At 35.4% G+C, this 16,771-nt stretch overlaps 1 protein-coding gene across 1 annotated transcript; it reads right to left on the reverse strand.

Moving 5' to 3' along the window:
* Positions 1-11,876: 11,876 nt before the first annotated feature.
* LOC137245607 (uncharacterized) lies at positions 11,877-12,751 on the reverse strand. The gene is made up of 2 exons (XM_067776549.1): positions 12,572-12,751; positions 11,877-12,346 (listed from the first exon to the last, which is right to left on the reverse strand). Exons 1-2 carry the CDS (start codon positions 12,620-12,622, stop codon positions 11,993-11,995), a joined length of 405 nt encoding a protein of 134 aa, XP_067632650.1. The 5' UTR covers positions 12,623-12,751; the 3' UTR covers positions 11,877-11,992.
* Between the last annotated feature and the right edge of the window lie 4,020 nt (positions 12,752-16,771).

The following is a 16,771-nucleotide window of genomic DNA, read 5'->3' on the forward strand; positions in this document are numbered from 1 at the left end:
GTAAATTTTACCAAGTAGCGCAACTAACAGCTGATCGATGAAAATTCGCACATTCACACGCACAGTTCTCGACTCAGTTTCAAAAAAAAAATTTAGATTATTTAATTAAAATTTTAAAGTTGGATAATCCGTACAAATTTTTGTATACAGAATATATATGTATGGCGTTTTTGTTGTTATTAAATCAATAGTTTTATTTATTATTAAAGCTTTTATAATTTTTTTTTAACTTTGAAAAAATTCCGAACACCATTCCTTCATTATATGACATTCGACTACCTAGTCCACTGCCTTCCGCAACATAACCTCTACTTAAGCTACCAAACTATACAGTAAACAATGCTGCTAGTATTTGCAAATGTGGGGTATTCCGTACATTTGACAGCTGGTATTTTAGGGCTGTTTATGACATTCGTAAAAGCTCCCAATGTTGGTAAGGCAGATCGCTGGCAACGCAGTTCTTTAGCGCAGGGGTGCATTCAAAAAATTTTTCATGGTCATCGAGCTCTGGGGGTCAATTCCGTAACTGTGAAAAACTGAAAAATGTACACTCATTGAAAACTCATTTGCACACACAATTTACACTTTAAATTTTCATGCGATTCTGGAAATTATTGTGTACATTGTTTTGCTGAATGAGCGCTGAATGTAAAAGTCTTATGTCAGTGAGAAAATATTCATCAAACGCCAGGAAAACAAAAAAGTCATTCTGCAACAGTGCGTATGAGTTTTGAATGTCAGAATAGTGTACATTGGCTACCAAAAAAACTCACGAAGTTTTTATGAGTGAGTTTTTTTGTTCACAGTTTTGCTTTACAGAATCAGAATTTCAAAGTTTACACAATCTCTTGTGTACATTTTAAAACTCACAGTTAGCGAATAGGGCCCCTGGAACACAATGAAATCTCATTGGAATGATCCGAATCAGTGTAATGAGAGTTGGCAGCACTCAACTAATGTGTACACACGATAGGATGCCTTTTATTTTCAACCTTTTTTTTCCCAAATCGCTCCATAACACTTTATATTCAAAATTAAAAGAAATTATCAAACTAATAGCTAGTATTAGCCGTGTTTTGTTTTTACAAGCGTATACGTTGACGTTTGCGCGTAAAGAAACGCTTATCCTCGCTTCGATGATGCTTAGGAGACCCATCTAGCGACAGTGGTTAAATAATTAGCTACAGAACAGGGTATACCTAAAAGCGGAGACACAAACCTCTGGTGGCCACAATGTATAATATATAGCTGAATCAGTTGCGATGAATAGTGGACACGCATAGAATACATAGAATTAGTGTATAGCGTGAAACATAGAAACATATTTCGTTTACATCTGAGTATAATGCGTATTGAAATTTAGTAGTACAAATTTTATGCGCAGCAATTTCAGAGGTGTATTTAAAGTTTGACGCTTAGCAGTCCATATATGCCGTCTTTCAGTGAGTTTTACAGCTCCGGCTCACGCTCAATTTTCACCGGAATGCTCTGGATCATTGACAGACTTGAGAAGCAGATGTCGAGAAATTTTCGCACACGTGAAGTGTGATAGGCAGATGCCGCCACTGTTTTTCATTTAACTCATACGGCGAAAGGCTAAGCAGCGGCATCTATTTTTGAAAAAGTAGGTTTATAAAAGGCAGCGTTGCCAAACCAAAGACAAGTAATTAACAAATTATCTGGCTCAAAAATTGAACCAGACTTCCATCTGGATTTATCTGGCTCAAATCGTTGTTGTTGCATTTACATGCAATATTATTTATCTGCATCAGGATTTTGCCACCGGATGATGGCAATAAAGTTTATGCGTAAACGTCTATAGATTTAAAAAAAAAAAAAAACACAGCTATTATTAGTTCTTTAAACCATGCCACAAATGCGATATATTTTCCATTTACAATTGTATGGAATTTCGCACTTAAAAAAAACAGAAAACTTAACATAACGGTCGGCAGGTAAAACACGTCCAAAAATGTCGGAAGAGATACCAAATTAAGTGTTGTGAACAAAATAACGATTGTTCTCAGGCTGATATTAAACATTCAACCTTCGTCAGGAGCTTTGTGCAAAAAGCAATTTCATATTATGTTGTGGTTCTTGTATTTTTCAAATAAAAAAATATAGTTTTTCTATCATGATTTAAAATAAATATAATTAATATTATAAGACCTTAATAGTTTGTTTTCAGACTTAAAGCTAAAATTTAGGGGTTGTTGATTTTTTTTTCGAGATTTGATTGCATGGAGGAGGACTTTCTTATCTTTGAAAGCCCCAGTTCCAGGTTATTGTCCAATGCATAAAATAATTAATTTCTGGATTAACTTTCCAAAGTGTGTATGTAATTTTGGCTCCACTAGTACAATACCAAATGGCCAGAACCATGTGTAGCAGCTTGCTATTTGTATTTAACTCTCCGTGCTTTGTAAAATGGTATTTAAAATGACACCACGCCAGGTTATTTTCAATTTATTTTCAATTTGGTTCTGTTTTTTCATGGCACCACGCCAGGTTATATTCAATTTGTCTTTAGTTGTTTATTATTCATTAAATTATGGTAATTATTTTTCAGTTTTATTATTTTTTAAAAGGATTTCCTGTCTATTTAATGTTATATTTTATAGAAATTATATTCACTCTAGTCATATGTACATGACTGTACATTAAAATATAAGGATATTTTCTATCCCGTTATTTGTCTTCGGTACAGTTATATGAATTTTTTGAATTTATATATACGGTATTCTCTATCCCGTTACATGTTCCGTTTATTGCACTTTGATGATGGTGTCATAAAAGTTATTTATATGTGTAAAACGAAAGTTTTACTTTTATGCTTTTAATTTTTAATTAGATTTGTTTTTATGTTGCATGTATTTATTAACATCTTAATGTTAAATATGATTTTGCCCGATAGCACTTTTATGTATATTTTAGCACAAAGTGCATATTTTATTTTAATGTTTTTTAGGATTTTTGCCCGGTAGCAAATGAATCTTATTTTTTGCACAATTTGCATATTTTTACGATGAACAGATTAAGCGCACAATTCGTAAGTATTTTTAAATATGTTTAATTAAATTTTTGTCATTTTCATCATTCCAGTGAGTTTTACAGCTCCGGCTCACGCTCAGTTCTCACGGGATGCTCTGGATCATTGAGACACTTGAGAAGCAGATGTCGTGATATTTTCGCACACATGAAATGTGATAGGCAGATGTCGGCGCTGTTTTTCATTTAACTCATACGGCGAAAGGCTAGCAGCGACATTTTTTTTTTGAAAAAGTAGGTTATTAAAGGCAGCGTTGCTAAACTAAAGATAAGTAATGAACAAATTATCTGGCTCACAAATTGAACCAGACTTCTATCTGGATTTATCTGGCTCAAATCGTTGTTGTTGCATTTACATGCAAAATTATTTATCTGGCTCAGGATCTTGCCACCGGATGATGGCTATTGTGAATTCATACAAGTGACAAATCTTTCTATTCCTCCATTGCCATACCTACCTGTCAAATAATAACTAACAGGGAGAACGGCTGTCGCGAATGGCCAGAGAATCGAAGAAAGGTTGTTTTATTGAAGTGCCATTGTGTTTCAAACCAACTTTTTTTTTATGTGTCTACAGAAAATCAAACTATGTACATGTTAATATTCATTTAAAAACTCTAGTTAATAGAGAAAATATGAGCAGCCAGTTAAGCAAACATTTTAAAATATGTGGATAATGCAATATACTAGTCACCTACAAAAATGTTTGAAAAACACCATTGAGCAAATGATTTAAGTAATCGAACAACGATTTAACAGATGATCCAGGCTGCTTACTATTGTGAACGTTTTTTTTCAAATATTCGCCACTTTTATGAATTCACAATGCATATAAGGATCACAGTGTTGTTGCATTTGCATGTAAATTTTTATCGGTACCTGGATCACGTTTCATTGGAACGCAGCTAATAATGGCAGACACGAAATAGTTAAATTATATTAATTTTAAACTATAATTGAACCATGATTTTAAACTACGGTAAAAAGCAGGGACTGAAACTGTTATTCCTTTTATAATATAAGTCCTTGCAAAACTATTGATTTTGGACTTTAAATATATTTGGATCAAGATAAAAATTATTTTCGGATTTTTATTTTTTGAGTCCGATAGAACTATTTAAACTCGGACTTTTAAAAATTGAAATCTTGTGTTTTAAAATAATACGATTGATAATTTATTTTAAGATTTTTTTGTCGCTGTCGATTATTTTTCGACTTTGCTCTTTGATGTTCACCGGAAGAAGAAGGAAACAGAGCCAAAAGCGAAGTTGGCAGCATTTCCGCCAGCAAGTGACATTTACCATCTGTCAGAAATGCATGGTATAATAAGCATGGTATAATAAAAAGGGTGACATGACAGAATAAATATAAGGACATTAAGGCCAAAATAAAAGTCCCGCTTGATAACTAAGAAACGGCTGAACCGAAATAAAAAAAAATGTTTAATTCGGATAAGCCGTTTCTTTGTTTTCAAGCGGGACTTATTTTTGGCTGAAAAAATAAAAGCCCGGATTTAACTTTTATAGGGGGACTTTTATTTTTAAAAGTCCGAGTTTAACTAGTTCTATCGGACTCAAGAAATAAAAATACAGATTTTACTTTTATATGTGGACTTTTATGGAAAAAGTTCGAAAAATAAAAAGGATGCATGATTCGACATGATATTGCTATAGGGATACCTGGGAACTCAAACATTCTCACCTAGGACAATTTGTTGGCCAGGACTTTTTCGACTCCGAAAAAAAAAATAATTATTTTCCGTCCCTGGTAAAAAGGATAAAGTTCACATGTCAATTAACATGGAGCTCGCAAAATTTTCCTTCATAGTTTCAATTTTCAAAAATAGTTTATAAAATGCGGTTAATGTCACTCTCTTAAAAGTTTTTTGGTTCTGAAACTGAGCTTTGTAATATTTAAGGACAAGGCTCAAATGCTAAAGTACATCCAGGTAATTTTATACCATAGCATGACACTCTTAATACACGTCCAAAAATTTCAAGGGGTTTATCAAAACACATGTTTTTGATGCAGGATGGCGAATGCGAAAACGGATGTCAAAAATTTTGCTTCCATCAAAAGATATTAACGAAAAACCGAAAAAGATCCCGGACAGCTCCGAACAGCACACAACACCTTTCCGCATTAGCGGCCTTGGGCCGCGCTTATAAAAAATTACCCCGGGAGGATCCAGCACCGGTTTGGAAACAATAGCTACTTATCTACCACAAAATATTTCTACAAAACTTTGCCTTTTTTATAAGTTTTAATTAGTTTTATCAGCTTTGAGTTTTTTTGCGCATTTTAGGCAACCCTATAACCATCTGATATTCAAGACCCATTCTTGGAAACGAATGAACCATTGTTTACAATCGCATGAAAAGACAGCTAATATTCAAGACCCATTCCTGGAAACGAATTGAGAAAAAGAATGTTTCGTATCAGGTTATCAGCATGGCTCAATTGTATGGTTGGCTCATCTCATCAGCTGATTTTATTTATTTCATTGCATGGTCGATGGGATTGTCAAAAGGAGATGGCAAAAACTCAAAGTTTTATGTTTCCACTCCATACCATTCGCACCAACACCAATACACAGATTTTGACAATTTACATATTTTGTTATTGTACAGATGAGCCAACCATATAGTTGAACCGTGGTCATCAGTGTACGAAACAGTGTTGTCACTTCTAAATCTATTTCGTGGTAGATTTTCAAAAAAAAAGGGTGGTAGATCCCCTAAAAATAGTGGCACAATTTTCAAAAACATTAAAACCAATTTTTTTCAAATTATTATTATTCAACCATTAAAACGAACATAACAACTTCAAGTGCATTAACAACATACTTATAAACTTCTGTATGAAGCGTATGTGTATACTGTATAGGCTTTAGACCTTATCAAATAAAAAAATATAATTAAATAATAGTGGGACTCTCACATAGTTTTTAATTCTGTAGTTTTTTAATAAACAATTTGAATAAGTATCAAAGAACTAGTCTTAAAAGTTTGAAAATTTTTTTACTACAAAAATCTTAACAGCTGAAATTGATAATCAAATGCGAACTACCGACCAAGAACTTCAACTAACCATGTGTGGATACGACTAAAGTTAGTTTACAGTCTCCAAATATTCCATTTTTCATAACACACAGTTCAAACATATAATAATACTACTAAGAAACCTTAAAATAACAAATTACTTCAATGGTATCCAACGAATACCAATAGCCCAAATCTAATGAAATAGACTTGTGCATTAAAACAATTTATTTTTTAAATCTTACAACATACATCCGTAACATCGAAGGCATCCATCGGATATTGCAATCGACGGCTGACGCTCGTATCTCGGCTGCCAGTTCGAGAACAGAGATGAGATGAGAGATGCTGAGACATTTCCAGATTTTTTGGTGCAGCAGCGTCCAGCTACGATCTACGCATAAATAAATATGTGAAATGTGTATGCGTAATAACATAAACATAATTACCTTTTAATATGTGTAACATATTTTTCCATTTTACTAATATTTCTTGTTTTACCTCTTTCTTTAGCTTCTTCTTTCCAACAATGATCACAATATTATTTCTTTGATTTTAAATTTGTCATATTTCGCTGTCAGATGTCACTCAACTTATACAGAGTGTGCTTTACGTTTAATTTTCAACATACTTAAAAACTTTAATTTAAGGTCATTGTGAGCAACTTAAAGAACATAGTCAAATGCAGGCAAATAAAAAAGCGGTAGATTTAAAAAAAAGTGGTAGGAGTGATGGATCCGGATTTTAGCCTAAATAGTGGTAGATCTATCACTATAGTGGTAGAGTGACAACACCGGTACGAAACACTTGTTTACGCTCTCATTTTTTGCCGCCTCACGAGAGATTTATCTCAAATTTGTGCTGACAACAATCACAGATAAATCCCTCGCGCCAGCTGAAGCGGGTGTCAGGACAAAAAATGTGCCAGCTAAAACGAAAAGCGGGCCAAAAGTTTCGGTAAACTTTAGTTTGATCTACAATTGTAGAAATGTGTTCAAAAATTATAGGAAAAAAGACAAAATAATTGTTTTAGTGTAAATATTATTAGTTCGAAGCCGAAGGGTATATTTCCCATTCAAAAGTTATCACAAAAAACAGGTTTTGTAAATATGAAGTCCCGATCATATATATAATACTTCATTGTGAATCAAACTAAGTGTGATATCTTCTGCATAGACCGTCAAAATTCCAAAGTGATTGGATCACCTGATTTGTAATTACATATCGCTGTCTCATTCTGTATCTCTTTCTATCACCCGCTCAAGATAACCGGCCCTATGCGCCGCCATATTCATCACCCTGTCAAAACGCTAAAAAGTAGTTATATTGAACATCCTGTCAGGCAATTGACAGATAAGATGTCACACTTAGTTTCATTCACATTAGTTGCTTTTTTTGCAAGCGAGCTTAAAAAAAAACGCTTCAACTAGCTAAACAGTTTCATTATGGCAAAACCCTACAGATGGTGGAAGTTTATCAGCTAATTGTATTTTTTTAGCTGCTATGAAATTTCTACTTCTAGCGCAGTATGTTTTTGACACTCAACCAGAGAATTACAAAAACAAAATACATGAAATGCGTGTGTTTGTTTGTATGTATGTCACCCTACCGCAACGCTGTTATTTTGTTATTTTTGTTAATATGCAAATTCGTATGTTCATTTCATTCGCTCGTTCACAATAGTGCCCTATTTTTGAATATGCAACACTATCAATTAAGCTGCCGGGCAACGCACAAAATTAGCTTGATGGTTACCATAGCAACCTGTAGTTGTGTGCGTTTCGGGTGATTGTCGCTTGCCCGGCCACCAGTGTTGCCAGGTTAGCCTTTTCGAGGCTAGATTTAGCCTTTTTTTTGCCTTTAGCCTCGAAATTTTGGGTTTAGCTTCGTGACTTTTCTAGCCTTTTTTACTCCGAATGTATTTTTAAAAATTTCTAAAATAAAATAATTTCAATAGTTCCTGTGAACACCTAATACCTAATAATATGAGTTCTCTACAAAAGATTAATTCTTTTTCTGCTGAAAATTCGTTGAAAGTTTCAAAGCCAGATGTATTTCCTTACTCTGAAAAAGACAAGTATAGTTATTCTTCAAGTCAAATAGCATTAATAGAGCTGCAGTGGCGAAAACTTATAACTATACAATGGAAAAATGTACACTCCACCATGGAATTTTGGTCGGAAATCCGAGAACATAAAAATGTATTAAACGAACCTCCTTTTTTAGAACTTGTCGAATTAATATTTAGTTTTTTAGTATTACCACTCAGTAACGCGGAGGTTGAAAGAATTTTATGTGGCATGAAAATTCTGAAAACTAATATTAGATGCTCGTTAAAACGCTTATCTAATGACTTTGAAATTACCGATGATCTCATATCTATGGTAAATAGCCAAATTTTATACCCAGACTTAAGCTCTTCTGATTCTTCAGATATTCACAATATTTTTTATGTATATACACATATGCAATCATTTAAAGTAAGTCCATGTGCTAGTCAAGGAAAATGTGCCTGATATGTTTTGAAACAGGAAGTTATGTTTAAGTTATGTTTATAATTTTTTATTTACAAATGTGTAAACTAAAATATAAAACAAATTTTATGAATTAACTAAAAAATTTCTGTCCCTTTTTTAGCTTCTTTTTTTTCTAAATTTAGCCTTTTTTACCTTTTTTTTTTGCCAATCTAGCTTCTTTTTTTGCATCACCTGGCAACACTGCCGGCCACCACACAAGCAGAAAGCATCAAGCGCCATTTGTATTGAAAATTCGTAGCATGCGGACGTAAACATGTTATCGGATGACAATTTTTTATTGCTTGTAACTGCAGTTGTTTTGGCGGAAAAAAAGAAAATAAAAAATTGTGGATGAAAAAAATATCATATTGCTTATTTTATTCATCACTGTTGGAATATGCTTCACACGTTATATTCCACAATGCTGGTAAGCATTCGTAGGTCTCAATAAACCGCAAGGTAAAATCTTTTTCTTCCGCGAAGTTGCTCTTGCACGTTCTCACAAAAGTAACACATTAGTGCTTGTCAACCACGTCGGCCACGATCAAATAGACCAGCTGTCAAGCGAAAAAATCTAAAAATTTTGATTTTCATCAACGCGAAGCCGACAACAAATACGTGTGAGCACGACATCGCCCGATACGCACACAACTACACGTTGCTAGGTAACCATCAAGCAAATTTTGTGCGTTGCCCGGCAGCTTTAGGTTGACAATTTCCTAAGCGGTATCTGTTGAAACCGCTTAGCCAACTTAACTCGATTACTTTTTATTGTTGTTTTCCATGCAATTCGGTAAGCTAGCTAGTGTTTTAATTGTAATAGTTAGCAACGAAATACAGCTAATGTAATACTGTTTTCACACAGAAACTTAATGATCTCATTTCACCTGCTAATGAAATCGTAAATTGTTTGCTTTCATACAGAAGTAACTGCTCGATTAGTATGAAGGATGAGACAGACAATCATGGCGGAACGATACAAGGTGGGAGCATGGTGACATACCTACAAACAAAAAAAAATTCCATGTACTTGTAAATTCGATGGACAAATGTCAAAATCGTACTGCGCCGGTAGTTGATGTATCAAATCAAATAAAAAAGGTTATAATCAGCTGTTTGATGCGGCAATCTTGTATCGTTCCGCCATGCAGACAATGACATTTTTAAGCACTGTACACACCAAAAACTAAGAAGCGGAAACGGAAGCGGAACGCTGCTAACAGAGTTGCATTGTGCTTTTGACTTCATTAGGCATTCGATTAGCTACTAATGAAATAATAATAGATTCGAATTTTGTAGGGAAGATTGATACTAATTTTTATAAAATCTTAATTTAGTCGATTAAACAGTGATAAGGCCAACAAATATAATGCAAGGTTTGATGTATTTATTATTTAAGCATGGGCTGCAGCCATACAAAGTACATTATTACATAACTCGTAAAAAAACCAAGCGAAGAATTCATGTTTTTGAAAAGAAAAAAATTCAAATATACATGTATACATACATCCCAACAAGTAACGTTTTTAAAAATAATTTAAATCGAATTAGCTTGAACAAACGATATATAAACGTTTTCAAAATTTTACTTATTTTTAGTCTTTTAATGAAGTAAATTTTTGATGAAGTAAACAAAATATGAGTACTGGGCTGGCTGTTATTGGTGTTGAAATAATATGAATTTTGTATATTTTACTTTTAACATTTGAAAATCTTCCGACCGCCCGACCGCTAACTAGATTTGTTTTCAATTTATGCCATTCGTGGCGCCTACGCATATTTTGTAACTGTTAATTCTGTGAATGAGAAATTCGAGTTGCCAGTTGGCATATTTGCTTTTTTTGTCGCTTTTTGGTCACTCACTAAGGGATCATTTACGTACGTACATATATCTGCGCACTTAGCACAAATCGGTAATGCTATTCTGCGGAATTCTTAAAACAATAAAAATTTTATAATACTAATGGAAAACAAAAGCTACTTTTTCATTTGGAGAACGAAATAGCATAATGTACAATATTGATAGAAGCAAGACGGCTTGTCGAAATATACATATATTTACGCCCCCTTTTACAAAAATTTAACGACAGCCTTGAGATTTTGTCTCCTTCTCTCGTTGTATATCTGTACTGTAATGTTTGATAGGCTGCACAGTTTAGTAGTAGTGAAATAGAAGTATTAAATATATGGACCCGATGCAACCACTCCATTTTAATCACAGAAACTGTCCGATTTACTCAAACTTTAAAAAAATATTTGGTTTTCACTGTGAGTTAAATGCGTTACAATATTTGACTAATTAATTTAATCAAAATGTAAATTTACATCCAAGTTATGCTATACGAAAGCATGACACTCTTAACACACGTCCAAAAATATCAAGAGGTTTATGAAAATATGTGTTTTTGATGCAGGATGGCGAATGCGAAAACGGAAGTCAAAATTTTTGCTTCTATCAAAAGGTATTAACGAAAAAACCGAAAAATGACCCCGCACAGCTCCGAACAGCACAGGACACCTTTCCGCATTAGCGGCCTTCGGCCGCGCTTATAAAAAATTACCCTGGGTGGATCCAGCACCGGTTTGGAAACAATAGCTACTTATATCCGCGCAAAACACTTGTGCTCACAATTTTTTTTGTGAGTGCCATAAAATCACTAAAATTACAACAGCCACATTGACAGACCCAACATTTTTGCTTTTCGTTTTCAGATTCGCGATCCTGTATCCATAAGACGTCTTTTGATATATTTGGACGTGTATTAAAAGTGGCATGCTGTCGTATAGAATTACTTACGGTGGTATTCAAAGACCGGTTTTGACTGAATTATCCGTAGATCGAAATGAAGTGTTTTGCTACTGTCGAAGGATATTAACGATCTAAAATCGGCGCTCGACCTATAGCGAGTGTCAAACTGGATCAGGATACATGTTGATGGATTAAACATTTTTTAGATATTTTGCGATCCGCACCACGACCCATAAGTATTTCATGATAAACATTCAGCATAAAATAGTAATGGAAATTTTGCTGGATCGTGGTCCGGATCGCAAAATATCTAGAAATTTCGAAATCCATCAATATGGATAGTGATCCAGTATTGACAGCATTGCCTCATTCTGTGGCACTCGCCTATAGTTCTCCTCTGTCCTTCGCCGAACATTAAGCCCGAGTCGATCAGTTTTGACTAGAGTTTCAAGTCATTAAGGTCAGTGGCACATCAAAGAAGTGCGGCCCAAAATCCTTCTTAATCACTTGCAAGGAAACAAATTGTGTCAAGGTGCGAATATTTAATTTAAGTTCGAGCTGAACGATTTATTCTTTATTTGATTAGTACAATACATGCACCTGCACAAATATATTCACGTATTTTAATTTAAATTCATTTAAGCGTTTACCGCTTCATCTCCCGATTGTCCTGTACCTTCATTTGCTGCGTTAGCTTGAGAGCGCGCCTTTCCTTCGTTTTCAATGGTCTTCAGCTCCGCTTTGGATTTGGAAAGTTGTAAAGCAACACAACGCATTTGAAACCATGGAAGCGCCGATACCGTACTGCAACTATCGAAGCCCAATTCAGCCGCATCCAAAGTGTCTTGTACACGCTGTTGAAGATCAGCAGGCAGTTCGGGTGTAGAGAGCACCTTTTGTGCCTCTGAACGTAGTACTACGTTATGGAAGAATTGAGGTGACGGTGGTCCAATGTTTCCTATGCTTAAACCCAAGCCAAGATTCAATTGTGCCTGAAGTGAGAGATTAATATAAGTATTTACACCATAGTCAGGCATAGTGCATGCATTCCACTACCACTAAATTTTCAGTAGTAGTGAAAAAATGTCCTATTACCACTATTTTTTTTGTGATTGTGGTCAATTTTTTCACTACCACAGAGAACTTAGTGCGCCTGTGCCCAACTATGATAAGCATGTTTTAACTAAGCTTTTCTCTTTCCCAGCTTAGCGAATTACCTGCGCTGCGACAACACCGACCGCAAATAGAAATAACAACATCACTTTCATTATTTGAATTTTTTTTGTTGTTTCTTAGGTCCGTTTTAGTTTAGATGTTTATCTAGATTTTTTTTTATCGACCCAGAATTGTTGGCTTTGTTCGTTATAAACTGCTCGTCTTCGTTTGATGTTGCTTATACTTTTGGAACAGCCTTTATATCAAAACCCAACTGTGAACTTATCATTGCAAAGCGTGAATTTTTTACTCAAGTTTTATAATTTTTTTGCGTGCATTGTGATTTACGCTAAAATCAGAGATGGGCAATTTTTTTTTTAAACATACATCGCAAAGCTATTTACGGTCCTTTGCCGAATGCAGACCAGGGACGTTCCGGTACCAAGCCCGACCATCTCTGGAACGATTTGTTATGACCACATGCGACCTTCTTGGCCATCCCCCCTTGATCTATGGGGAGTTCGGCGTCGTCAGAGCCTCGGCTGTTAATGAAATAGGATTCGCCACGGATAGGTGAGGTTGACAATTGGTTTTGGAGAAGCTATATATTGCGCTGGCATCCTGAAAGGGTTGCGCTACACAACCCTTTGAATCTGGTATTTAATTCACCTCTTTCGACAGGCATACCTACCGCGGATATATCCTAACCCGCTGGGGGCCGGCGATCCATCTACACCTACACCTTCTGTAACTGTCTTCGTATTAATTGCGATAGTTATCGATCAGAAATTTACTCACCCAAACCGTGCTCTGCCAGCTACTACCAAGGCATGTGATTTGCCCAACTCTGATACAAATATGTACCGTAATCATTATACCAGTGCATACTTGCAGTTTTGTTACATATTTGCTCTTGTTGATATTATCTTTAGTTTTATCGTTTGATTTACGCAACTATTTTTTATTTACTTAGTGAATATTTACACACCAAATCTGTTTTTACTGCAATATAATGACTAAGAAGTTCAGTTTTTAAAGTCCTACAGGGAGAATAGAGCTTCGTTGCTGAGGATCTGCATCTGTATGAAGAAAAATCGCAAAAGACCATCAAAAGAGCTTAACATGGTTTTCATCAATATATGACTTATACTAGCCAGGGCTACGAGCAACATAACATTTTAGAAGTCGTTGAGCAAAAAATCCAAAATTGTTGGCCTCGATCGATCGGTGTGTGGTTTACGAAGAAACGGGACGATGTTTGACCTACGTACAAATTCATATTGAATTACGGCAAATAAACTCAGAGTTATAATGATTTAAAATAAATATTTTTAAGGGGGACAAAATCCAGAATAATTCCAAAATAGTCCTCATATAATTCTAAGTACCTTCCCGAAGTGGTCAACGAACCTTACCTTGATACACCTAGATCGGATGGAATCCTGAGATTGCCGCGAAATGGTTCGATAATAATTCCAAAAAAAATCCTGAAATGATATTTGCACCATTATTTTCAACCTTTATAACAGCCATGGAACATCGCCGAAATGTTTCCAAAGAAGTACCCAAATAGTTCTTAAATAATTAAGAAATAGTACAATAATAATCACGAGAACCAAATCATCGAAGAAAGTCTCAAATGATCAAGAAATGGTTCCAAAGTAATACTGAAAATAATGGCGAAATAATTCGGAAATAATCTCGATAAGGCCACAAATCAATCAAAAATGATCTACAAATAACCCAAAATGCCAATGTTTTCTGATCCGAAGATTATTCCGAAATGATTCGGATAGTCCCACAAACAACCACGAAATGAGCCAGGGATTATAGCAATTAAATATCCCTGAAAAAACCTCCAAAACAGTTATGACTCTGCACAGTTTTCCAAAATTGTTTAGACCTCGAATTATCTATTACTTATGCATGCACATATGTAATAGGTCTAAGTAAATACACTCACTGTTGTAACGATTTATGAAAACGTTACAAGGATGCTACAGCTATAAATAAATAAATGTAAGACGCGATAACCTCCGAAGATATTTTAGGCCGAGCTTCTCTTCCAATTTGCGTCGTGCTCCTCTTAAATTTTTCTACAAATTGGCGGGACGGGATCTACATGTTTTATGCCGACTCCGAACGGCATCTGCAAGACAGATCACTGAGAGCTTTTCATGCAGAGGGGCGACCCCTCTTAGAAAAGTTTTCTTTTTATTGAAAAAACTTGTTTCTAATTTTTTGATGTTGCTTTGCACGGTGCGCGCACATAGGAACTTCGGTGTATTAGGCGGAGCATCACACCACGATCAGTTTACAGTCATCTCTTTTTAGTGATAGAAACAACTTTGTTAGTCTAAGGTTGTAAGACCTACACATAATCTTCGATACTTTACAGCATCGCGCTTGAACCGATGCCTTTCCCGCTTGGTCAAACAACAAGTAGTCCTGTAAGTCCCTGCTTTTCTGCTGTAAAGCTTTTCACAGCAGAAATATCCTCGCATTACACATAAGGCAGGAACTTGTTAAATTTATGTTGAGATCCGGCATTTTCGAACTGGCACCCGAAAGAGGATCATATATTAGATTTCCCCTTTATCCATACAAAAAAAACGGTTCACTAGAGCTGCTTAATATACTAATTGTGTTCATAATGTTACCAGAAGTTTGCTTAACGGCTAAACTGAAAAACGCTACCTGGACCTGTATTATAAAAAAGTACCTGATAGCAGTGTTGCTCTCTATAGCTGGGGTCTTAGCCTTGCGAGCGCCGGGCAGCAGCAGAGAGTCAGATATGGTGAAGTAAGACCGCTAAAATATTATTAGCATATTTTAAGATTTTGAGCGTCAAACTTTACAAACCATCATATTTAGTTTCTTTCCATTTTGCTATATTTTTGGGTTTATTTCCACTGATAAATACATAAACGTTTTACTGCCACTGATTATGGCATAGTTGGTGTTTGTTTTGTTTTTGGGCTCCGTAAGGCTTTCATTATTATTGGGTCAGGTAAAATAATGGAATGTAATCATTTTAGCATTACAGATGTTATTTCACCCACTTTGTGATTTTGTTGCTCTTTGAAAGGCCAATTTTGAATGAAATGAAGTGCCAAGATGCCGAGGGAAGCGAAAGATGAAGAGTGTGGGATTTTTTCATTAACATAAAATTCTGTATTGTTGTAAAATTGGCAACAACAAACACTATAGATACTGTTGCACTTTCCCAGTACTAAGGGCTTTTTTCTCAATGAAGTGCATTTGTGCGAGCCTAGGGACATTTATGATTAAAATTCGATTTTAAAATCGCCTTCATATTAGATTAGCATTTGATAAAGTGCTCTTTGCGGAGATTCGTGTCCAAACCTTTTATAGATGCATTAATGTCCTGAGGTGGCAATTTATCAAAATATTTTAATTGATAGCTTCATATGGGTTAGATATTTTTGAGTTGCAATGGGAAAACAACAACAACAACAATAATAACAACAACGAGGACAAAGCATATTGAAATAACTGTGATGCGATCATTCATTACAATATACCTACAATGTAGGTCCTACATATTAGAAGTTTACGCCGATCACTTTATCGGCGGCGGCGCGCCGGCATACGCCGGTGTTCTTACTTTAAAAAGCTTGATTTTTCTATTTAAAAAAATAATATTTAGGAAAGCTTTTGTTTGTATGTATTTAAGGAAATCAACGTCTTGGCCATTGCGGAAAGATCCGGGGTTTTGCCTCAAATTTCGCAGATCGTTCAAAAATTTTCAGGAGTAGCTCATTGTGGATGGATTTTCCCTCGTTCACTTACTCCAGAGAGGCTTCGAACCTAACCCCGGTCTTTGGCATTGGTACTGCTGCGTCTGCTGAAAAGAAATAGATACATAAAATGGTCACACTTTTGTCTGTATATGTTCTGCAAAGCGTAGTGTTACCTGGTGTTAACTCCTAATAATCGTCGCGCACACACATTTTCTTTAAATCATTTGCGGCTTCTTGGCGGTCACGCACAAATGCGACTTACGGTTGCTATTAATGGTCTATTAATATTCTTGACTCTCGTGGCACGTAGCGCATCCAGTTTTTTCGAGCTACAATCCCCGATGATTAAGAGCTACAATTCCCGATGTGCGAACATTAGCAATCCCGAGCACCAGTCGCTACTACGCCTCCTGATCCTCACACCATATGCCAGCACAGAAGCTATAGGACTGCGACTTCGAACTCATACGTTCGTCGACGTCACTGTCCTAGAAGCTC

Source organism: Eurosta solidaginis, chromosome 1 (assembly GCF_040869045.1).
Source record: "Eurosta solidaginis isolate ZX-2024a chromosome 1, ASM4086904v1, whole genome shotgun sequence".
NCBI lineage: Eukaryota > Metazoa > Arthropoda > Insecta > Diptera > Tephritidae > Eurosta > Eurosta solidaginis.

What these genes read in the sequence shown, in the direction of transcription:
- LOC137245607 (XM_067776549.1), bottom strand. Translation starts at nt 12,622, where the DNA reads ATGAAAGTGATGTTGTTATTTCTATTTGCGGTCGGTGTTGTCGCAGCG. An exon ending in TCGGTGTTGTCGCAGCGCAG is followed by an intron (nt 12,347 to 12,571) that starts GTAATTCGCTAA and finishes CTCTCACTTCAG; the next exon opens with GCACAATTGAATCTTGGCTT.